We start from the raw sequence: 24,617 nt of genomic DNA, 5'->3' as shown, positions 1-24,617 counted from the left end.
CAGAACTCAATAGGGATGTTTGTAAGGGTCCTCTAGGAATGCAATCATGGTCCTCTCCCCTTCAGGCTCCTCTTATCGCCTCCATTCTACACACAACATTAAATTGGAAGATGTTCTGTCTGGCCTGCAGTGATTACCGATAATGTTGCAGAGCAGGAAAGCCCATAAAAAAAACCCTTCAATTTGTCTTCTATATAACAATCTAACTTTTATTCTGGACCCCTGTTGTACATATTAACACACAGTCGATCTATCAGATGAAGAAAAGCAAGCACTTGTGCACACAAATAGATATCGCACAATTCCATGATGATACACAGCCTCCTGAATTATATGATGTTCATAATCACAAAGCTACCAGTTCAGTCAGATTACACGAAGACAAATACACACTCTGTAATATTAGGTGTGCAATTTGTTGAACTGCTTCATGTTTCTAGGCTTTTTTACATGAGCTCAGTGAGAAGCAGATTAATCTTCATAATATTACCCACAAGTCCAGAAACTCATTATCTCCCAGGTGTGGGTTCATGTGTCAACAAGGCAGAGCAGACCCATTTTTAAACACACACACACACACACACACACACACACACACACACACACACACGCACACACAGCACTAAGACAAAGACCAGAGTCTCTAATAACTAGGATAGATTATCATGAAGGTGAAATAGAAGCAGCACTGGTTTATCACAGTCTAAGTGGACACGCACAACAAACATAGAACACCAAACCTGCATCAGCAAGTGACAGCGAAGGCAACTTTAGACCCGCAATGTGAGAAAGTACAGCCTTCTGTAACATCATATCAAACAATAACAGAGTCCTTTTGCTTATCAAACGGTATGGGATGTTCAACTGAAATGAAAATGGTTGCATTATTTATTTTATGTGATCTGGACACTTCCATCAAAATAAGACTGTGCCCACTGTGCCAGGACCAGATGACTATACAAGCATAAGACATGAGACTAGAGTTCTCTGGTATTCTGAAGCGCAGCTGGTGAACATAGTGGAAGAGGAGGTTTTCTGTGGTTCTACTGTTAAAATTAACTCAGAGGGCCTGATTGACCAGGCATCATATATTCCATTGACACCACTGGTAATATTTGGCCTGAGAAAGGTTAATTTTTCTCTTGATTTTATGTGGGCGTATCTGAGGACAGCTAGTGATACCGTAACATTCACTACAAAATGGATGTGAATTAAATCTTCATAATTTTTCAGTATAATGTTTTTAAGGGTCATCACAATCAATATCAGCGATCATCTCTTGGGTTTTGTCACTGGTGGTGGTGGTGGTGGTGGGGGGGGGGGGGGTGCTTGTGAGTTTTGCACTGAGCTGCCAGTTGCTTCACACTACTTCTGTAAGCTGATACGTGCTTTTGATTCATGAGGTCTACGATTGTGTTCTCATTATCAATTGTTATGATTACTGAATGATAGTTGTTAAATCTGGCGTAACAGCCATGTGCCAATAGTGTGAATGATAAGGGGCTCAGTGTGCAGCATTGAGGTGATCCTATGTGATCCTGAGTCAGATGAATTGCTGCCAGCTCAATCTGGAAAGGTGCCAGTGTCAACACTTAGCAGCCTCAGCCACTCCACCAGCTGCTGAGATAAGGTTGTATTGAATGCAGAGCTGAAATTAATTTGCAGGATCCTGTCATAAGTTTTCCAGATGGGCCTCATGTGTCATCATTCTAGCTTGTTTCTGATTGGAGGAATTCAAGGATACTTTAACATGAGTACAGTTTGGGCTACTCTATCTTTGCACAGCACCGGCAACAACAAATAAAGGTGATTCACTATGTAAGGGGAAAATAATCCATGTTTTTTTTTAACAAATATGTGAAAAGTATTAACTTTGTGACAAAGAAGTCAGTTTTAGTGTGCGGTGTATGAATGCATTGAAAATATGAGTGTTTGACATGTGTTCTATTGTGCATGGACCAAAAAATGAAACAAAAGAAAGAAAAAAAACAGAAGGTGGTGCCAGGGTCAGGCTTATGATCTTCCAGCTGGCATCGCTACGGAGGTAGAGGGGCTGTCTAGTAACTGAAGGGTCACTGGTTTGATCCCTGCTTCCCCACGACATTATGTCAAAGTGTCCTTTAGCAAAATACTGATGAGTAGTTGGGCATTTTGCATCGCAGCCTCCACCGTCAGTGTGTGAGCGTCTGTGAAGAATGGAAAGTGCTTTGAGTGCCGTTAAGATAGAAAAGCGTTACAAAAATAAAACCCATTTACCATTCCTCACATGTGCAGTTGGTCACCGGCCAATGGCAGGTGGAGCTCCTCGACAAGCCAAGCACACTGCCAGGTAGCTTGGGAAAAACACACACCCATACTTCTATCAGATGTCTAGACATACTGCATCGAAGGCATTCCAAAAAAAACCTGTCACAAAAACCCTTAATCAATAACATTGTGGAATAAACACATCATTTAAAAGCAAAAGCAGCAAAGCATTTTTCAGACGATGAAAGCAGCAGGCGATCTGCCACCTGCCTCCCATCTCATCTCAAGTGGGCAGGTGTCAGATCAGCAACTGGTAGGCTTATTCTATATCTGTAAAGCAAGGCAAGCTCATCTTCCCAGCCATTAACTAGATGTACTACAGCCTCCAGTCAATAGCAGAAAGTCATATTCAGTGTAATACTGCACTCTTGTGTTGGAGTAGTAGAGGTTCTATGCCTTAGATTGTCAGCACCACATATTTCTCATGTATATATTAGAGATGCATCATATTAACATTGGCTGAAAGGTTATTGTATCATTCAGTTGTTAAACCCTGTAAACAAGAAACACACTTTACAAGATACAGCACTATCACGAATAAATTATATTAATCACATTGACTCAGGTCAGTTTCTGGATAATTTTGGACAAAAACAGCTGTCTCACCAGGGTGTGTGTGTCAGGAGGAAAGCCAGTCGAGTGGAAAATAAGATCCTGCACACCCATGTCTCCTGCTCCGCTCAGCCTTTAAAATTTTTGAATGTCTCAGGGGCTAAAAGGGACTGTTTTAAGAACATTTTAACCCCTACCATAAAAACTAAGCCGTGGCGGTGCAGTGGTTAGCACTGTCGCATCGCAGCAAGAAAATTCTGGGTTCGAGCACATGATCTTTCTGTGTGGAGTCTGCATGTTCTCCCTGTGCCTGTGTGGGTTCTCTCTGGTACTCCAGCTTCCTCCCACAGTCCAAAGACATCAAGAGGGGACGAGGCTGATTGATACTCTAAATTGACCGTAGGTGTGTCTGTGAGTGTGAATGGTTGTCTGTCTATATGTGTTGGCCCTTCAATGGACTGGCCACCCATCCAGGGTGAACCCCGCCTCTCACCGGAAGGCTGCTGTGATAGGCTCCAACCCCCCCCCCCCCGCGACCCTTAGAGGGATAAGCAGTAGAAAATGGATGGATGGATGATAAAAACTAAGCTTTAACATCATGCACTACAATTGATTGGCAGTTGATCATAATCCCCAGATATGGCCTTGAATAATTTGATCAGCTGTCTCCGTAAGGGCCGATCAGAAGTGCTGATCAGATGATGGAAAATGCTCAAAACAATTTCTCTTTGTGTTGTGGAAATTGCTTCTCTTGTTTGTCACTTGACAGAGATAAAATTGCCATTTGCAAGGTGTGTTGGAGGGAAATCCCTGACAGATGAATAAATCAGAATTATACAGCTATATTGAGCTTTATCTCAATTTTTCACAACTGCTGTTGCAGAAGACAAGGGCTTCAGACAATTCTTGTCATGTCATGTGGTTTCAGGCTGCAGAGAGAGAGAGAGAGAGAGAGAGAGAGAGCGAGAGAGAGAGAGTTGGTGGTTCAGCAATGCCTGCCATTAAAAAAAAAATCATTGCCGGTTGATGATACTTACTCTTTTGTTAATGTTAATAATAAACCTTTCATTAAATACATTAAATTAAATGAATATTGCTGCATGATAAACAGAAATCTTCAAATAAACCCAGGGATTGGTGAGATATCAACATTGTTCTCACTGATCAGAGTGCCATTAATAATCACATATCCATATTTAGGGCCTGAGCCCAGAGGTACTCCAGGGCGAAGACCTGATTATGTTTTTGGTGTTTATCTTTACAACATATATGTCTTTAGTTTATGATCTAAAGTTTTGTCAAAACTCGCCATGTTAGCTTATAATTTGCTACATAGCTGTTTGTTTTACATTGAGTGAAGGAGATTTTGACAAGAGCAACACATAAATAGCAGAGGGGTGGATAATACTGACTTAAATACACATTTACACACAAAATTGCACTGGTGCACTTTATTAGGGAGCTAGAGAACCACAGAGGCCCATTGACCGTTTCTTAGCTAATGAGCGGGAAGAGTTAGCCGAGCTCTGTTGAAACTCATGACAAATATGAACAATCCAAGCTCCTTAAATATCATATTCCCCAAGGATGGACAACATATGTACAGCAAAGACACTATTGTAATTTTGCCACTTCTCTTTGTAATCCATTGGTTTGGTTTAGCCAAACTCATTAGCTACAACACCATTCTCATATGAAGCCCTGTCCCCCTGGACTGTTATCTAACCTTACACTCTAACAGCCACAGCCTCATCAGACAAACCACACCACACAAAACAAATCAGCGTCTGCATAATTCATCCTCATCCAGCCTATTATCAATGTTCTGATGCTGTGGGAGGGATGGAGGGCATAAAGGGCATCTGGTGAAAACCCTGAAAGGAGCCTCTGAATCTTTCATGATCTTTTGATGCATCCGCGCACGCGTGTTTGTGTGTGTGCGTGTGTGTGTGTGGGTAGTCTTGAGAGGCAGGAGAGAACCTGAAAATTTGCTCTTGCATAATCAAAGAGGACACCATTAATTGTAAATATATCCTCTGTGTATCCACTTTGATTATAGCTTCAAAGACATTTAATAACCATGGTCAGCAACTGTACGGAATTAAGACACCCAAGGGCTGCCAACCAGAACGCCTGCAACCACAGATGTTTGTTTGATCTGAATTTTTTTTTAAAAACATCCCCATTTGTCATTGAACATAGTATTCAGCAGTAAGTGACAAAATAAAATATATTGTAATGAGGGGCGGCTCGGCTCAGAGGTAGAATGGCTGTCTAGCAACCAACGTCTAGCTGGTTTCATCCTCACTTCCTCTGCTGACTCATCCATCCATCCAGCCATTGATTTTCTTCTGCTTGTCCTGGGGGGGCTGGAGCCTATCCCAGCGGCTTTCGGGCGAGAGGCAGGGTTCACCCTGGACAGATCACCAGTCCATCGCAGGGCCAACACATATAGACAGACAACCATTCACACTCACAGTCACACCTACGGTCAGTTTAGAGTATCAATCAGCCTCGTCCCCAATTGCATGTCTTTGGACTGTGAGAGGAAGCTGGAGTACCAGAGAGAAGCCACGCAGGAACAGGGAGAACATGCAGACTCCACACAGATGGATCCCGTGCCCAAGCCGGGGCTTGAACCCAGAACCTTCTTGCAATGAACAACAGAGTTAACCACTGAACCCGTGCTGCACCCTCTAGTGACCATGTTGAAGTATTTTTGCGCAAGATACTGAGCCCCTAATTGCTCCTGATGGCCCTGCGATGCACTGGCGACCCATCCAGTGTATACCGCGCCTCTCACCCAATGTCAGCTGGGATAAGCTCCAGCACCCCCTCCGCCCATGAGCCTTAACAGATAAGCGGTATAGAAAATGGATGAATATACTGTAACATAAACAGTGGGAGCTAACATGGCCAGCTGGCTAACTTCAGGTTTGTTTTTTTTTTTTTAAATATACATTGTAGTAACATTCTAGAATCTCCTGCTTCTACTAATCTTTCTGCTCATCATGCTGTACAAAACACGTTGATAAGGGGACACTCCCACCCCTCTCTCAAACAGGCTGCACATTGAAGAGTTTGGCAGTTTAATGAGTCAAAAGCAGATTAAACTGGTGCTCAAATGAAAATGTCCCCTAATACGCCTCAACCTCAAATAGAAATAGATCTGAGATGACGTCTGATGCACTATTTGTACCATAGCTATTATTGCTGCCTTCCTGCTGAATAATGAATGTGGTCTGGCAACAGGACAGATCTCTCTGGAGAAGTTACTTCTTAACAAAATGTGAAAAGACTACAGCTCAACCTGGAGGGTAAAATAAATCCAAAGCTAGAGCAGCCAAACCAAGCACAAATCAGCAGAATATATTGTTCAAGTGTAAGCCAGCAGGCAGCACTATTCTGTATACATGTAGCTCCCGATCAGTTCCAGGACGCCCACAACCCTTTTTCAGTTATCCCCACCTACCACAAAAATAACAAGAAAACCCAATCACCACATTCTTGGTGCTCCAGCATACATGCAGCGCTTCCCAAGTCATTGCAATTAGTTTTGGGTCCAAGGATAGGCCAACAGATCCCCCTTTAGTTCCTGATCATCTACAGAAGGGGCACCCAAACCTGTCGGTGCAGGATCCACAAAATAAAGGTGCCAGAGGTTCACAACCCCCACCATCGCCAGAGGTGGCTGAAGCAATACAAGCAATACCCAATAGGCGTATCCATGCACAGCCAAACAGATGGATTAAATTTCAACCGTCATTTATAATGTTGTTATTGTACGACTTTAATCCTCCAAATAAACTAAAATCATATATAATAACAAAAACGCATACATACATGCAGACACAGACACCCTCCATCTACCCTAAACATGCAATACTTCCTACATTCCATTAAACCCTAAACTTCCATATTGTTGCGGTGTTTGTTATTGGCATTAGGTAGTTTACATCTCACAGTTATTTAAATTTGTATTTAGGACAGGACTGGAACTTTTCTTCAAATTTTATTGAAGTAAGTTATACAAATCTGAACAGTGGCGTGTAAATGGTTCCATTAGTTTTGCATGACAGCATGTGAAAACTAAATCAGAAACTTTTGAAAAACACACTGAATACAAACTAATAGCTTGTCTCTTTGAGTAGATGCCCTTCCTTGGATGGAGAAAACTCTGTATGCATTGCCTTTTTGAGGCTTTCTGCTCCTTTTTAAAAGAATTGTTCTACTTCTATATGTCATCCTGGGAACCTGGCGGGTGACTGTGCTTCAGCTGCGGTTTGTATTTGATTCCCTGCTTTCCCTCCTTCAGAGTGAGAAAGTAACAAAAGCTAAATGTTGCATTTGTCAAAATTCATTTTCTATGTAGCTGCCTGAGAAAGACACTGAACACAACCCAAGTAGTGAATACTGGTGAATTAAGCTAATATTCTGAAATAGGTGGCAGTAAAAAGTAGCGTCAAGAAAACAGCAAGCAAGAGAAAAGCTTACATATTTACAGACATTTTCAGCTCATTCAGAATACTGACAAAAGTACAGATTCATTGTTGACGTGTTCACACAGAATAAAGACTAAAGGCCTGCAATTTGTATTTGTTCCTGAAAAACTTCAGTATTACCCAAGAAAAATATAGTTATCTGGAGACAATAAATATCTGACATCAATAAGAAATATGAGTGTGAATATGAAAAAGTAGAGCTTTCCAAATAATCAAAACCAATATTAGAATAATTTTGACAGCCTCGTCTTTGTTGCTTGTATCTGCAGATCGATTCTGGAGCGTTTCAGAATGCCATCTAATATGGAGTCACAAGCACAGTTTGCCACTGTAGATGTGCCGACCTGAACCATAAAAGGGATGTGCAAGCAGATACTGTAGAATATGCAGAAAATATATCCACAGAATTATTCATCTGTGTCGTTGGTTACTAAACAAACCACTCCCAAACAACAGAAGGAACCGTGGACGAAAGAAAGGATACGACTTTTTGGTCGACAGAGAAGTGCGCAAAAAAAAAAAAAAAAACGAACATGCTGTATATTCACTCCTGTGAGTCAAACCACTATTCATATGTACACTAATGTTTCAAAGCAAAGTGTTCATGAGAAATCAGCACTTCCACTGCCCCCTGCCACCCAAAAAGTTGAAACACATCTCGTACATATTCTGCACCACCTCATTTAAGACAAATCATGGTCGTGTGTTGTAAAGAGGTGAAGATTGATGCCACGGAGGGGTGAAGTATTCTGGGGTTTTAATGTCCAGTTTCCTGTCCAGTCAGTGACAAATCCCAGACCTGGCAACTCAGCTAGTGGGTAGATCAGATTTGGGTGGCGGCAGCTCCAGACTCTCAGCGACCTCTCCTAACTCATCCAGCAACTCTGTGAACGCTGGCCGCCTGAAGGACTCCACCTTAGATCCGAGAAACAGAAGTAAAATTGTCAACATTTTACTCTGAAATGCAGTAGAAGGTTAAAGTAGCACAACATTAGAACATTCAAAATTGGCACTGTTGAGTTGATTGCCTTTCAGTTCAGTATTTGAACACAGTATTTATAATTTTGAATAAATGCAGACATGTCAGTAAGATGTTGACACTGTAAGAGAAGAGAGGTTTGATAAATCTGCACAACTGGGCCTGTATCACAAAGACATTCTAATTTACCATAATGGTTCTCCTAAATGACAACGAAAACTCTTGAGATAAAAGTTTCTTCTTAAATCTAGTGACAAAGCTTTTGAGAACAATTTTTACAAAGGAATTTTGGGAGAAACCTTGAGCTAAAAGAAAGGAGTGGGGTTGATGCTGCCGCTATCTATAATGGCATATTTCTTTAACAACTTTACTCACTATGATACACTGCTACATCCAAGCAGAAGCAAATATAATAAAAGTTAAGTCTGAGAAAATGACGATAAAAATTTAAGTTGAATATATCATTATTATTATTTTTCACTGCCAATCCTTCACAAGGACAAGGGTAACAAGTAGTGAAGCTCTGGTTACAGAGGCCTGTGATTGACAGTGACCTTTAATAGTAGGATGCTTTTCAAGTCCTTTATTCACAACGGTTCAAGAATAGATAAATCTGTACTCCCACAGGATTTTTTTCACTCTAAGGGTCATGAAAATATGCACATGAAATAAGTAATAGCATAAATTTACTTCAAATTCAGTTTTCCACTTGAATTAGTGATGCTTGGCAATCTGACTCCACTAGGGGGCACCAAATAGCCATAGTGCACAGGGTTTAAGGTGGGTCACAGATGATACTTGATTCCATTCTCCACTCTCCACCACAGCCAGCTTACGCTTGAGATGATACGGGACTTGATCATCATCATTATTTAAAATTAAAGCAATTATAAGCAGTGCCCTGTAATAAATGGACTGTATTTATCCAACACTTTTCTACCTTTATGGAACTTAGAGTTTCATAATACTACCTCATTCACCCTTTCTCACACAGTCACACACTGAATGGGGGGTTTCAGTATCTCGCTCAAGGACACTTATACATTATCACCAAGGAAAGCGAGGACCAAACCAGCAACCCTTCTATTTCTAGAATGCCACTGTAGCTCCTGAGCCATGATAAATTGTTATAATCAGTTTTTGTTTAAACTGAGCTGGGGTGACGTTATGATCAACACCTTTTTTGGAGGCTATAAAATAAATTATCCTGACATACACACATCCTGACATGTCACAGCATCCAACTCAATTCAAACAACATATATGTGTAATCATAAATGTTTTATGAAAATATGAATTACAAAACTGAAAATTAAAAACATTTTACTTATGTATCATAAGTAATTTCTTGTAACCCAGCAATACACATGCAGTGAACTACATTCATAGCCCACCAGAGGGTTACATACCACTCTTTAGGAATCCCTAGTCTAACAGGTAAGAGAGAGACTTCCTGCTTACGAAGTGGTCCAACACTTTCAAGCATACACACACACACAGTAGCAGCCCACTTCTTTCAGCTGCTGCAAGCAGTGGGCCTGAAGTGGGCAAGAAGCTGTAGATTGCAGCAACTTCAAGCTGTTGCTGGTTAAGACCCAGACACCTGCATCACATGCAATAATTCAGTTGTAATAGCTATTTTTCAATCACATGGATACAGACGAGTGAGCAAAAGCAACGTGTTATAGCAATTGCTTTAACAGCGCTATTTATTATACATAACATTACTTGAACGAAACAGTTGTAGAGCTCCTCCACATACACACACCCGCTGTTCTTCTTCTTTCTAGCTGCCAAAATCTCTTTTAAACCCACAACACATAGTGTTTTGGTTCAGTTATTAATACTAATTTTGTTCACGACCCAAACTGTGAGACAGATAAAGGAGGCTCAAATCCCTATTGTTTGGTTCAACAAGTGACTGGACTCATGGTCCGGGTGATGTCCCGCACTTGTCATTTTTGTAATAAATTGAAAAAACCCTGACAATGCACCAAATCAGGTGTGAAAGTGTTATAGTGATCCTGTCACCTCTGAACTAAAGGCTGCACAGCTCAACTGTCTAGTTATGATGAGTGTCACTGATTTTGAAATTGTGATATGAGCTGCGATATTAGAGGGAATGCCACTTTTCAATTCATCATATATATTACATTTAGTCTCCTTTTTGTAGGAAAACTCGTGATATGTTGATGGTGTGATTTTTGTGAGTATTTTCATCAAACAGAGATGTTTTCCTAAACTTCACCCAAAAATAGGACACAAAGATTTGTTCCACCACCTCTGCATTATGTCTTTGTGACTAAAGAATGCAGAAAGAGCCTGCTACATATATTTAGCTAGAAACTAATGGCACCCAATAGTCGCCAACAACAAACAGCAAAACAGTCCAGTAATGTCTGTTTCAAATCTCTGAAGTGCAGGTGAAGTTTTTCATCCTGACATACAATCAGTAATCAACAGAGTTCAGCTAAATACTCTGAACCGGAAGGGTTATACTTTGTTTTCTTTTGTGTATGTGCCGGAACATTGCGGTAATTGCAATCAGCTGAATTTCCATTTAACTCTCCATGCACCTACCATACAGCAGCTGGCAGCCAACTCCAGGAGGCGCTGAGGACAGTCGCTCACCAGCTCCCTGAAAGATTTCACATCCAGTCCGTAGTCCTGAAACACACACGTTCACTGTCATTATGGACACGCTCACGACAATAACACTTCACATTTAAACTAGAAACTAACAACATCTAAAAGCTACAACAATGCACAATTTGTATGTTACTCTGTCCATGTGCTCATTTCAGTTATAAAGCTCCAATCGGACATCGGAATCAGGATCAGAATAGTCTTTATTGTCATTGCATAACACAATGAAATTTTGGAGAGCAATCCTCTAGCTGCCAAGGATTAAAAAAAGAATATTAAAATTAGCGCTGACTTCGTGTCTCTCTGACTTCGAAACATAATAGGAGGGTCTTCGCCTGAAGTACCTTCTGGCTCAGGCCCTAAAAAATTCAGTACATATATATATATATATATATATATATACATATGTATATAACAATATACATATGTATATAACAAGATCCATATCACTGTTGAATATTGCTTGTATTTGTACTTATTTGTTAAATTAGCTGGCTAATAATAGCATGGAGACTTAAAAGAATTTGCCCCAGTTTTTCTGATGGAATTTAAAAAAGAAACATTAAAAGCATTAAATACTGTTGAAAATTGTACGTCCAGTTCTGTGATTCTTTTCTCTGCATACCAGATAGAAATTAAATCAAGAGCAGAAGAGGCAAAAATAAGAATAATACAGACTACTATTCCATCAATGTGGGCCAGGACAGTACGAACCCCAGTGATCACACAGCTTGTGACTGGATCACTTAACGTGGCTCTTCAAGCCAGGTGTGTACAGGGCCTGTGGGGGTGAAATGCTAACATGCAGCCTGACGTGAGGAACTTTTTATACCTGTGTTCTAGGTAATATCTCTGGGTCAGCAGGGATCCTGGCCAGAACTTCACAGAGCACAATGCCGAATGAGAAAACATCCACCTGGAACAAGTTACATATCCATTCAAATTGGACTCAAAATATAAAAAAAGAAAATATATACAGTACATCTAACACTCTTGAGCATACACAGCAATACTGTCAATCTCAAACATATGAAATATTGACAGCAAATGTGTGAATGAAGAGTACTCAAGAAGTTTGTAACAAATTATGTCACAATGATGCACTAGGAGTTGGTTGGCTACCTTGCGATCATATGGCTCTCCTCGGAGCATCTCAGGTGCCATCCAAAAAGCAGAGCCCACCAGCGAGAGCTTCCTACCAGGGTCTTTAACTGGCTGCTCCACCACCTCTCTGGCCAGGCCAAAGTCAGTCACCAGGGCCTCCCGACCTCTCGATGTAACCCGGATCAGACAATTCTGTGGACACACAAAGAAACAAAATACAAAGGATGAAAAAAAATGGTGTGCTATTCTGCCAGCAGATGGCAGTGTAAAGCAGCCCTCTGCATAATCACAAACAGTTCTTTTTGTCTTCTGCCGGTTTTATCTGTCATTTTTAATTGTCCGTATTTTTAAATGTGCTCTTCCGTTGAGTAATCACGTGTTCCCTGCTGCCAGACAAACAGTCTCTCTCAAGTCTTCACTCATCAATAGGTTCAATAGGCTGCTGTCAGCACCTTTCCAGAGCACTAAATAATTCATTGACCACATGCGAAGGGATTCAATACACAACAGAGACTCAGTTTGGCTGCCTGTGTGGTACAGAGAAGCCTCCATCACATCGGCAGTGATATTAGAAAGTTCATAATTTGTGTGGAGGAGAGAAAGGGTGGTTTACTGGGTTGGTGCTGTTCTGGCTGTGAGATGGAGGTGTGAGAGGGAGCCCACAGAGCTGTTGCATAAGAGTAGCACCTGGGCCAAGGTGTGTCTATAAGGGAGTGTATACTGTATATACTTTATATAAAGGGTGGAAATGTACTGATAGCGCATATTTATGATAGAAAATATTATTACAGTGTCTGCATGTACATAAATCTCAGTATTTCCGTTTGCTAGGCTGTGTGAGTGACTGGGTGTGTGTGGCTATTACTTCTCAGCATCTGGCTTTCATTGCACAAGAATCCCTGTCAGTCCAGTAGCCTGTCATTATGAGGTTCTCCAGGGAAAAACGCCAGTAGCAGACTTCTCCTCGATTTAGCTTCACCCTCTATTACCTCTCTGCCAAGAAAAGCAGCAGTGTGGGGAACAAAAGTGGAAAGCGATGGTAGGAACGGGGATTGAGAGGGGGAAAAAGAGTTTTGTAAGCACTAATTAAAAGGGGCCTCAAGTTCTCCAGGAGCTTAAACTCTGACTCAAGTAAACTAGCAGAGTTACTGAGGCGTATGCACAGAGACTGCATTGGTTCAGGAGGCTTTGGAATGTAATAGGCACTATTGGATGTCCTCTTACTTGGCATCAGACTTCACATATTCACTTATCTAACTGGATTTGCAGTGGATGACTTAATCCCAGTTCCCCTTCCATACCCCAATTTAAAGTGCAATCGGGCTGGGATAATACCAGTTTTTTGAAAACCAGCAGAGAACAAATTTCTGCTTCGTGGATGAGAAGTTTGTTCATCTAGAAGTGTGTTTTCACTGTAGAAAGTTGAGGGGTTATTCTGAAATCTTCGTCAGAGGATGCAAAGGCGACTAGATCGAATTGCCTTAATTTTGCATGTGATACTCATGTTTTGTGTTTCAGAACAGTAATTCCTGTTTTATTTTGATATTCATGTTTTTCTTGTTTCTGCATCCCCCCTGTCAAATTTCCTGTCTCCTATAACTAACCTGTCCTGTCCGTATGCGTTTCACTTGTATGTCTCCTTCTCCATCTTGTATTCAAACTGTGTTTTCCTTTCTCCTGTTACCAGTCCATCTTTACATCCATGTGAGCTTTATTCCTGTTCTTCCTCACGACTGTTTGGACCTAGGCCTGTTATAATATTCCAGCTGGAACATCTTAAAGATGCTGCATCACATAAAATTGCACCACAGTGGCTTTATAACAAAATGGTTAACAATTAACCTGGAGTTTGGTAGCAGGGAAACATCTTAAGAAAGCAAGAACTGCAGCAGTCACTGATAACACTACATTCCAAAACTTTCACCTGATACACAGTTAGTTCAACTATTTGAATTAATTCCGTTTCTGTGGCCAAATCATGACGCAAGTTAACTAGAGTGTCCATGTGAACAAAGTGAGTTGGGACAGAGCCAAATGAGTAGCCTCAGGGTGACGTGAAGGGGAGAGGGGCAGAGGAAGAGGGCCCCTCTTCCTCTCACACAAACCCTGTGTGCATGTGAGAGTGTACAAGTTAAATGTGTCATAGTTTATTAACATGACAATAGAGTAAGCGCCATGTTGCCTCATCTATTCACATTGCTGAAAATTTCTTCTGGGAAGCCTGGCAACCAAAACACACACACACACACACACACACACACACACACACACACACGCTCGCGCATACACTGGCGCATTACCAAGGGTTTGTTCTGTGTATTTGTGCCCAACTTTTAACAACCTAGAATTTCTCAGTTAAAAATCATAGTTAAAATGAAAAGCCATTTTAAATGATTCATTGTGTTCCACCGTATAAAACACACTTGTTTAAATGCCCTTGAAGTGAAGTACTTAGAAATAATTTTTCATTCTCATTTTACTGTGACTTTGCACACAGTAGCTCTCCTCTGGTTTTCCTACGGGACGAACCCAAGGTACTTGGGAGTTACAGAGGCAACAAACAAACCACAAACGTAATTTTGTTTGTGGTCCTTGGAAGAATTCTGGGCCTTCACGTCCTACCTTGTGCCAGCTGAGCCACCGGGCTATTCAATTTGATGAGTATTTAAAAGAAAAAAGAAAAATAATCATATTGTTTGATTTAAAAATTTTTAAAAAATGACTGCAAAGGTTTGTTTCGTTTCTTTAAAGGAAGATGTAGCGGTTATAAAAACCATTCTTCTGCAAATAGTGCTTCATGTTTACACGACATGTCAATTTCTAATTGTTGTTTTGTTCTAACAGCAATTTTACTGTTACTATAACATTTGAACTAACAATCATACTAGAAATAAGATTAGACAGAAGTCCTTCAAACCAGCCTCATGTGAGGAACTGATGAAACAAATGAACGTTCTGAGGTTCTAATAACAAATTGAGGAGATCCTGTCGTAACTCTTGACTGACAAGAGAATCCTGTTAAACTTAAAATCCATCAGCTCTGGTATGAGCTGCCTCTGAGTTTCACGGCTTCCAGTGTTGCCAGCTGATGTACGGGCAGCAGGCCAAACTTTTCCACAATTTGAGATGTGAGAATGGAGTTGAGTCATACTACAAAGCAAAATCACGATCAGTCGACGCCTCTTTTGCTCTCCATGTGGACCTAAACCCCACTGACTGGTTAACACCACTCAGACTACAAACATAAACCACACCACCTCTGGACCCCAAATCGTCTCCCTTGCCTACTGAATCAGATTTCTGTTTGTAGAAATGAGATGTAAGCTCAACTCAGGTGACAAGCCAAGAGAGCAATCATCTGCTTAGCTTTATTTACAGTTATCAAGTAAATACTTGTGGGGTTGGCATGGCTCAAATGTAGAGTGGCCGTGTAGCAACCAAAGGGTCGCTGGTTCCATCCTCACTTCCCCCGGTGACCATGCCGAATTCTCCTAGAGCAAGATACTGTACCCTTAATTGCTCCTGATGGCCCTGCAACAGACTGACAGGCACCAGCCCCACCCTATCACCCCACCACGAACTTTAACAGATAAACAGTATAGATAGATACAGATGGATGGAAGTAAATACTTGTGATACACGCATCTTCCTATCAGTTGGGAGATGACACTCAAGACTCTACAGGTCTCACCTTAGAGTTAAGGTCTCGATGATAAATGTTCTTGTAGTGAAGGTAGATCATTCCACGGCTGATATCACAGGCCAGGTCCACCTTCTCTCTCCAGCACAGCGCAACATCTTTCCTGGCCAGAAGCTCCTCCAGACAGCCACCATTTACATACTGAAACAGCCCAAAAATGACGCAAAAATAAAAGTATGACCGAAATAAATTGAGAGTAGGGTGATTTTTTTAAAAAAACTAGAAGTGGGTTATAATGACATGTTTTCCTTCTTTAAAAAAAAATCAGTAAGATTATACAGTTTATACTAGTCAAATGCTGGCCAAACACAAAATATCATCTTCAACTTTCCAACAGTCCTGTACCAAACCATGTCCCACATGATTTCCACCAGTATAAACAACCAAAGCTTACCTTAAAAATTTTGATATTACATCAAGAATCACTGACCCATTTAAAATAAAAAAAAATCAATTGTTTGCGCTGTCAATCCTGTTAAATCATACAATTCTGCACTCCTCAGCACAACTGGGAAGCCCAGACTGACTCAGCTGAGACCAAAAGTTTTTGCTGGACGAATATCCAGCAAACATTTGGCTCATTTAAAGAGGTAATAAGCTACAAATGTTTAAACAACCTGTGTAAATATTTTTCTGATCCAGCTACATTTTTTTTCTGCCTATTTATGTTGATATTCTCTCAATATTATACATTTTAATATATCTCTTTCTAAAGTACAGAATCAGTATATACTGTCCAGGGTGTACCCCGCCTCTTGCCCGTAGATGCTGGGATAGGCTCCAGCCCCCCCGCGACCCTTACTAGTAAGGAATAAGATGAAGATGACAATGGATACAGTATATACCTCAGAGTAAGCAGATTTGTATGAGCTACATTCATCAAAAACACACACACAAACACACACACATACCTATATATGTGTGTGTGTGTGTGTTTTTGATGAATGTAGCTCATACAAATCTGCTTGCTCTGAGGTAAAAACTAACCACAGGTGTATAGTCTGACACAATCACTGAAAGTACTGCTCCGTTCATATTCATGTCTGGTTATTCAGTGCTTGACTCAACCTTGCAGAGCATTTCATTATCACTATCTACTAGCAACTGCATAGTGTGTTTTTCCACACTAGGTACAAAGCCAGATTGTGAGTATTCATAGCAACGGTGACTCACAAGTGAGTAACGAAAGCAGGAGTTCAGCTCACCTCTAAGATGGGATAAAGTTTGTCTTCTTTGACACAGATTCCCAGATATCTGGAATAAAAAGAAATGCATTGGTCATCATGTGTCCTCAGTAACTTGTTTGTTATTTACCCGATTAATACATGGTATTCATGAATTCATGACATTGCCCCCTAGTGAAGAGTGATGGGAATGTCAAATAGCAACAAAGATGCAATAGAACCTCTGTTAAATAAATAAAGAATTAAATAAAATGCTGTTTTATATTTGAACAAAGGCTCAGGAATGGTACAGCTGGTGACTGTTTTAACAAAACAATTCAAATGTCATGAGGAAATACAGTTTGTTGGGGAAAACCTCTAGGAGAAGATAAATACAATATTAGGGTCTTCGCCTGAAGTACCTTCTGGCTCAGGCCCTAATTAAGAATTTCCTTTCTGGCAGCAGGTGGGTATGTGTGGGATCGAGTAAAAATAACCTGAAGTCATCTGCAATATGGCACTATAGAACTTGTTATTGTTGAAATCGGAATCTGCTCACCAACACAGCAACAGAAGTATACAATACATCACTACCACATCACACTTATAAAGGAGGGAATCTTTGCATGCTTCTTGACAACCTGAACAACCTCTTGGCGATGTTGATTTCCAAGTGAGATATATGTTAAATTGAGTTAAAGCAACAAAACCTTTATTTTGCTTACATATACTAAAACAAGATTGAATCAGTAAACTAGGACAACCTGAGTGGCAACAGGTGAGGGTGCAAACACCATGGGTGCACATTCTTGATATAATCCCTAGCTGAAATTTTCTGTTTGTCTCCTTTGTCGATGCCCAATGAAAACCAGAGAAAATATAGATGTGAAACAGTTTTTTACCCAAAGTTTATGTATTTTACAGCTTAAGTATACTTGAAATTACACTTTAATAAATTTATATACAACCAAGTTCGTCCCAAATACTATTAATGAAGCAGTACACTTGCAACTATATTACAATTATTACTTACCAGTATTGATGTAGTAATCTTTGTGTAAGGGTAAGTAGGTTGGACGTGATTTATATTGCGATTGGTTATATTTCATTATATAATCTTCTATTTGAAAAAGGCAGATCTCTTTTGCACCACTATTGTGTTGGGTCCTTGGAACAAAAGGCCACAGCAAATATTTACATCATTTATACATTAACTTGTATTTGCTGTGAGCCAACACACTGTGAACAGCTTCCGGGTAATAAAGTAGCCTTGGCAGATTAAACCCATTCTGATAACATTACTGCTGTGACCTTGTTAAATGGCTAAAAGAAAATTGCTAAGGCAAACAAGATATCTGAACAGCTTCGCAGGCTCTGTAAGAGACTGAGTTAAAAAGCACCAAGGTCTGATTTCAGTGACTCCCAGCCACATAAAAAGAACCTCATACACTTCAGTCCGAGGAATACATTTTTACAGGCAATGTCTTGGTCACCTTAACAAACTCTAAATCTATTAATATAGTCTCTAAGCATATAAAGGACCATGCCAGTTAAACTATAAAAGAAGAGAACTTGAAAATCAAGTGTCAGAGTCTCAAAATGTGGTTAAATTGAACAGTCTCAAATTTTGAAAATCAAGTATGTGCCCTGTTTAGTTGTCTGGTAAATAAAAGTTAAAAGATAAACAATGAAATTGGCTGAAAAAACTATTTTGTACACCTTATTGTTAGCACAGCTTGAAGGTAGAGTGGCCGTTTAGTACTGTGACTGAAGGGTCATTGGTTTGATCCTCAATGACTGTGTCAAAGCGTCCTTGAGCAAAATGGCGAACCCCTAATTGCACCTGATGAGTAGGCAGGTATGTTGCACGGGAGCCTCCATCATCAGTGTGCATTTGCGACAGGCTGAAGCAACATTTTAAAGTGTCGTGATTATTTTTAACATAGAAAAGTGCCAGGAAAGAAATACAGTCCATTTACCATTTATTCTACTTAGAGTGCCAGACTCAGAACGTGAAGGTGGGATCAACGTCACTGCAGCAGGATCAGAGATGAATTTATTGGTTTTGCAAATGCATTCTTCATTTTACCCTTGTGAATATGTTACCCATAATGCAACTTGACAGGTTGCTCTAATGCTGCGTTCTAGTCGGCTTAGAGATTTTCCAACCTTCCACCAGAACTAGAATTACTGCATCGTAGTTGCCTGCCTCTGCCCTCCAGCCCAGTTGTGGTCTGTCCATGTGTATCCACATTCTCATCATATAGTGTAAATAGCACACAGACTTTGAAAGAAGTCTTTTTGGCAATTAAAACTCATCATGGCATAGCATAAGGAGCACACTGAAACACAACTCTCACTATCCACCCTGACTTCCAGGAGAAGCAGCTGTCCTACATCACCAGTAAGTCCAAGGCAATAGGAAGAAAATGTGCTTGTAAATAATACATCCGTTCTTCATTCAAACTGGTGCAGTTATGGTCTTTGCTAACAAGTTGCACTATCATCATTCCAACATTTAGCATTGTACACCTGGAAGATTCTGACCTCTAATTCGGGATGGAACACACATTCAGTCAGAACAGGGCTCTTAAACTATGTTATTATCTTTAGCACAGTAATACTTTTTTTTTTCCAAACCACATTATTAGTATGCTACTTCTACATCTGGACCAATTCTGGCCCAAACACTAAAGATCTGGCAACACTGACAGAACACAGCCCGAATTTTGAGTGCCAATGAAACCCAGAATGCAGATTTTAAATAATATTTTCTTTCAAATATGTCCCTTCAAGACTTCAAAGATAACAGTAGGACAGTCGTCAGCTTAGAATAGAGCAGTTGCAGCTTTAGAAAATAGCCAAGAGTGGGACATGAGGGGGATGTTGTGTGGGAACTCGTCATGTACTTTCTCTATTTTCAGGAGCAGCAGGGTGATTGTTACCTGACGATGTTGGGGTGGGAGAGTTTCTGCAGCAAACTGATCTCACGTACAATGCTGTCTTGGTCCACATCATTTTTGTAGATCTTCACAACCATCACCTTCCTGCTGGTACTGTGGATCACCTGTGTGATGTTAGGGAGTTAGAAAAAGAAGATTAAAAAAGTGAAAGAAACAGTTAGCTGGAATAGCTGTGGTGGAGGAGGAAATGTCTCCAGTCTCACTATGACTTTCTCTGACTTCCTCATCTATCATGTGGCCTCTTTATAGCTTAGTCAATAAGGGATCAAATCTAAATGTACAGATAAAATTTCTTTTGGCTGCTCTGCTTCAGCACTGGTTCCATATTAGCTGTTACATAAGCCCTCAGCTAGGGATGTGTATTACGCCCCCATAGTCTCCAAAGCCTGTGAGCCAATCATGGAATGGTAAGAATGTCCCAATTAGTGGAACAAAGCACGCACTGATGACAGCTCACATGTAGGGTGACAACAGGACAAAACATTTTTTCAGGAAAAATACCTTATAGACCTTGGAGAAGAAGCCGCTACCGATCAGCTCTGCTGTGAAGTTTTCCCAGAATTCCAGTTTGCGGACAGCTGTGCGAAGTTTCTGCCAGCGATCCACATGATAGTACTTGTCTGAAGACTCACCATAAAGGGTGGGACTGGTGGGCTCTGAGGACACGTCTACATCACACATCCTGGAGATGTCCGCTAGGAGAGTGGAGACATGTTAGACTTTGAAACTATCACCACTACCACTAGAACTTCTTGAGGAAACCCAAATTGGTCCATTTTTAAAGACAAAAAATGTGAACTCTTTAATTTATTCTGTCACAGTTATAATATCTTTAATGAGTTTATCCCCATTTGTGGATGCTTAGTGAGCATCCATCCCTCTGAGAACCGGGAATGAGACCGAAACCACGATACAAATGTCCACAATCTCTAGACACAGTTTCAGAAACTTTACAGCCCCTTTAAAGATATTCATGGAAGTTTATAAGACATAATCCACCTAAGAGTATATGGATCTGCAAAAACTTTCATATAGATAATTAACAAGCACGTTAATTCACAGATTAACTTTTATACTGTTGACCATAATTTTGATTTATTGGGTGATAAAAGGGACACATCATTAAACCCTTTGAATCAAAAATATTCATGAAATGAAACAAGATTGTCGCAAATTTAATCAGCAGCATTATGTGTCATTCAAACTAAAAAATTCAGACAACTATGAACGTGAGATAAAAAAGTCTTCATGTAAGACCTTACAAAGTATCAGTTAGAATTTCGACCCAGTTCACCGTGAGTTCCACCTTTGAATGACTGTCTTTTTTTTATCAGCTTCTCTAATTTGATGAACCATTTAAATAAAAGGGATAATGAGATACAACAGTACGTGAGAAAGTTAATGTGATGAAGAGATAAATGGAGCAAAAATATCGCAAGTGATTAATTCGTATGCGCTCAGAGATTAAACTGCACATCATCAACCCTACTAAAAAAAAAAGTCAGGGACTTTAAAACCTCTTGATCAGCTTCATGCTGCAATAGAACATCACTGTATACGTACATTTGGAGGTATACTGGTTTCACTCCAGTGTACCTTACAAACCACTGTGTGACAACAGGAGGGAAGTTCATGTAAAATGTATGAAAGGGACTCAGGATGAAAGAGAAACTGATAAAAAGGTCTCTTCTTGCTCTCTCCTCATTAGCTGCATGGACAAGGGGAAGTGCTTTATATTTTATAGCCAGAAACAAAGACGGTGAATAATGTGAGGCTTAAAATAGAGACGGAAAAGACGGATAAGAGAGCTGGTCCAGTGTCCAGAGGTAAGCTGCTCACTGTCTGTCTCTACAATCTCATTATGTTTATGGCAAGAAAGACACTTGAGTAAATGTGCATCTATTTCGTCTCTTCACAAGGGATCGGATTTGATCATCTGCCGACTGAAGCGGAGCGCTGCTCCTGAAGTCTGAATCAAACTGCGTTTTTCTTCCTTGTATGTGAAAATCACCTCTTTTGGTGCTTACAAATAAAAATCAGCTCAAAATCATGAAAGAATGTCAACACAAACTCACCTGAGGGTCAAATTGAAACAGAAAATCTCAAACATCCATTAAGATTTTGGTTTTAAACATCTGTCAGGGTAACCCAACTGGTCTTTGGCTTTGACGGTGGTGAGGTGGCGAGAGCCATGTGTTAAATTGAGGAATGTGACCAGTTACATAACCAGCATCAAGGCAACATGAAGGCTGGGGATGGCACCTTAGGCACCTTTACCACAGGGGCCAGACTGAACCTGCAAACAATAACTCATGTCCCTCATTCTACCACCATAGACAGATTCCCGCATGGGCAAAGAGGGCATGTGCCCAGGGCCACAGAGCCAATAGGGGCCCTTGGGCTTCAGGTACAATTTAAAAAATATATTGGAATGAATGTGGTTTTGAAAATGTAATATGATCATAAAATCATTTCAAAGTTTTAGAAATTATGAAATTAAATCAGTAATGTGTGACAGCACTATGGCGTACTACATATGCTGGGGGTCAAACGTATAGCGCATTTTAAAATGGAGAAGCGGGCGTTCAGTGTATCCACGGAACGAAAACAAAAGGAAGAAAAAGAAGCCAAAGATGTCGCTTAGGTGCAGCAAATGTAAACAATTTCAACCTTTTCCACCAGAAACGTGAGGCAAGGTGATGGGAGTCATAGCAGCGGTGCCGGTACTCCAACTCATAACACCTGTATTCACAAACACTTGTATTCACTGAGGGGCATATCATGGACTTATTGAAGTGCAATATAATGAAAACAACCAGCCAGCGCCAGCACACTGTTTCACATACCTGTCTTCCATGACACAAGTAAGTTGACTACAGAACCTCTCTCTTATTTTATCCCGATTACAAGGGAATCTGTCATACCTCACCACACCTAAATGATGCCTATGCTGCAGACCTAAAATGAGAGTAATTTCGTGTAGTTCTGTGTTGCCCGATGTTGTTATGCGCGTAGTCACGTGCAGGCTGGGCCCGTGGCAAGTTTGTGTCTGGGGCCCATGGTTATGATAATCCACCTACAGTATGTCTACCACTCAGGTTGTATACTTAACAAAAATATAACCACACTCATACACTCCTTAGAAGTAGACTCAAATGCAGTATCACTTCTCACTAATAAGTAAAAATCCATGTGAGTGAGCACCTTTCCTATAGAAAATCCATCCACCTGATGGGTGGGAAATATCTGCAGGCAATCTTTATATTCAGGTTTTTCTTGGGCTTCGAAAAAATAGAAGGAAACTTTAAAATGTGTAGTTCTAGTAGCTGGTATGACCATTTTCTGAAATCCTACTTTTAAGAAAGCAGCAAAGCTACAAGCTACACAAACTGCACCGGAATAATCACAGCTGCACTTTATCTTTAGTGCGTACATACACAAAACTTTTTGTCATATATTGGACATATAAGGACCATGTGGCTGGTTTAAAGGACCATAACTTAACTTCCCACAGTAAGACTGTTTCATTGCGCTGCGTTCCTCTGAGAGAGGGTAGTCCTGACCTAGTTCCAGCTACATAGGACTGGTGTAACAACACTGAAGGTCACAGTTTGTTTTTTCCAGCCTCTCTTGCCTTTACAGTGACGCCGGTGGAAAGCACACACTGACACGTTAACACAATTGGCAGGGTTTTGTCAATCAAGCTGAGGGGAATCAACCCCGGCTATTCATGCTGTCTTTGTTCATTGGACTCCAGACCAAACAATCATTGCCCTCTCAGCTCCAGAGCTGCCAGAGAGAAACGCTTACTGTGCAGCCCTATCATCTAGCTCTCTCTCTTCACTGTCTCAGTCGTTCACAGCTTCTTCCTTTTTCTCTCACAGAAAACAGGGAGTGATTCCAAAACCTAGCACATTTTGAAAGCGGTCAGACGAATACATTATCACCCACTGTAAATAATCTTCATGTCTCTATTTACTCTTGTTTAAATAAAATTTATTAAAGCATACATCACCTAAATATTTTATCAAACTAATTGTGAGCTAATTTTAAACTATTATTGGGCTTGGAAAGTACTGAGTAAGACTGAGCACTTGTTTGTTACAGGATTTCCAAGGGTTTTCTCTGCAATAACAACTCCAGATCATTTCTTTCGACACAATCTTTTTGTGAAAAATTGCTCAAATCTGAAATGTTAATGTCATTTTTAGTTTTTGAATCTTTTAAGCAAATTCTTTGGTTTTGCAGCATCCTAACGGTTGCCATTCTCATCTGGAGCAGATGATTGGGGTTTTATTTTTGGTTGGTTTTTTTGGTTTGTTTTGTTTTTTTTAGTAGAGAAGCTCCAAATAGCAGAAAATGTTCGCCACTGTCTGGTAGACAGCACAATATGGTAGCATTTTTGTTTGGCTGTCTACAGATTGCTGATGACTGTTGCCGATATACGTGCTGCTGACAAGGAGCCGAAGTCCCTCCTTGGACGGCTCTCCGATGATGCTCTCTGTGTTTGTGTGTAACGTGCACATGCTGGATTCAGATGCATCAACTCTGTTTTCAGTGCGTCTGTAAGTGAGATGCTCAACAAGTCAGCGTAGTTCATGCACTTTTCAATGTTGGAACTGAACTCTTTTTAAATAATACAAATATCAATGAAATGAATAAATGTTTGAGAAACACACATTCAAACCTACTTGTGTATTT

General features: G+C 40.4%; 1 protein-coding gene across 3 annotated transcripts in view; it reads right to left on the bottom strand.

Annotated features, from left to right (window-relative positions):
* LOC147260492 (dual specificity testis-specific protein kinase 1) overlaps positions 1-24,617 on the bottom strand; it is a 37,531-nt gene that overhangs the window by 1,375 nt on the left and 11,539 nt on the right. For 2 of the 3 annotated variants that reach the window (XM_086205450.1, XM_086205452.1), the window contains 8 exons: positions 20,418-20,611; positions 19,899-20,020; positions 16,996-17,044; positions 15,782-15,931; positions 12,109-12,282; positions 11,819-11,902; positions 10,921-11,007; positions 6,388-8,276 (listed from right to left, as the gene is read on the bottom strand). In XM_086205450.1, the coding sequence (XP_086061576.1) occupies positions 8,169-8,276; positions 10,921-11,007; positions 11,819-11,902; positions 12,109-12,282; positions 15,782-15,931; positions 16,996-17,044; positions 19,899-20,020; positions 20,418-20,597 (954 nt within the window). In that variant the 5' untranslated portion in view covers positions 20,598-20,611 and the 3' untranslated portion in view covers positions 6,388-8,168. Of the gene's footprint in view, positions 1-6,387; positions 8,277-10,920; positions 11,008-11,818; positions 11,903-12,108; positions 12,283-15,781; positions 15,932-16,995; positions 17,045-19,898; positions 20,021-20,417; positions 20,612-24,617 lie in introns of those variants that run through there. The other variant, XM_086205451.1, reaches the window with a different exon arrangement.

Source organism: Aulostomus chinensis, chromosome 6, assembly GCF_037954235.1.
Source record: "Aulostomus chinensis isolate RoL2024-O1b breed Wild chromosome 6, RoL_Achi_v1.0, whole genome shotgun sequence".
NCBI lineage: Eukaryota > Metazoa > Chordata > Actinopteri > Syngnathiformes > Aulostomidae > Aulostomus > Aulostomus chinensis.
Note: the sequence above shows the minus strand (reverse complement) of the source record. Positions and strands in the feature narration are given on the sequence as shown.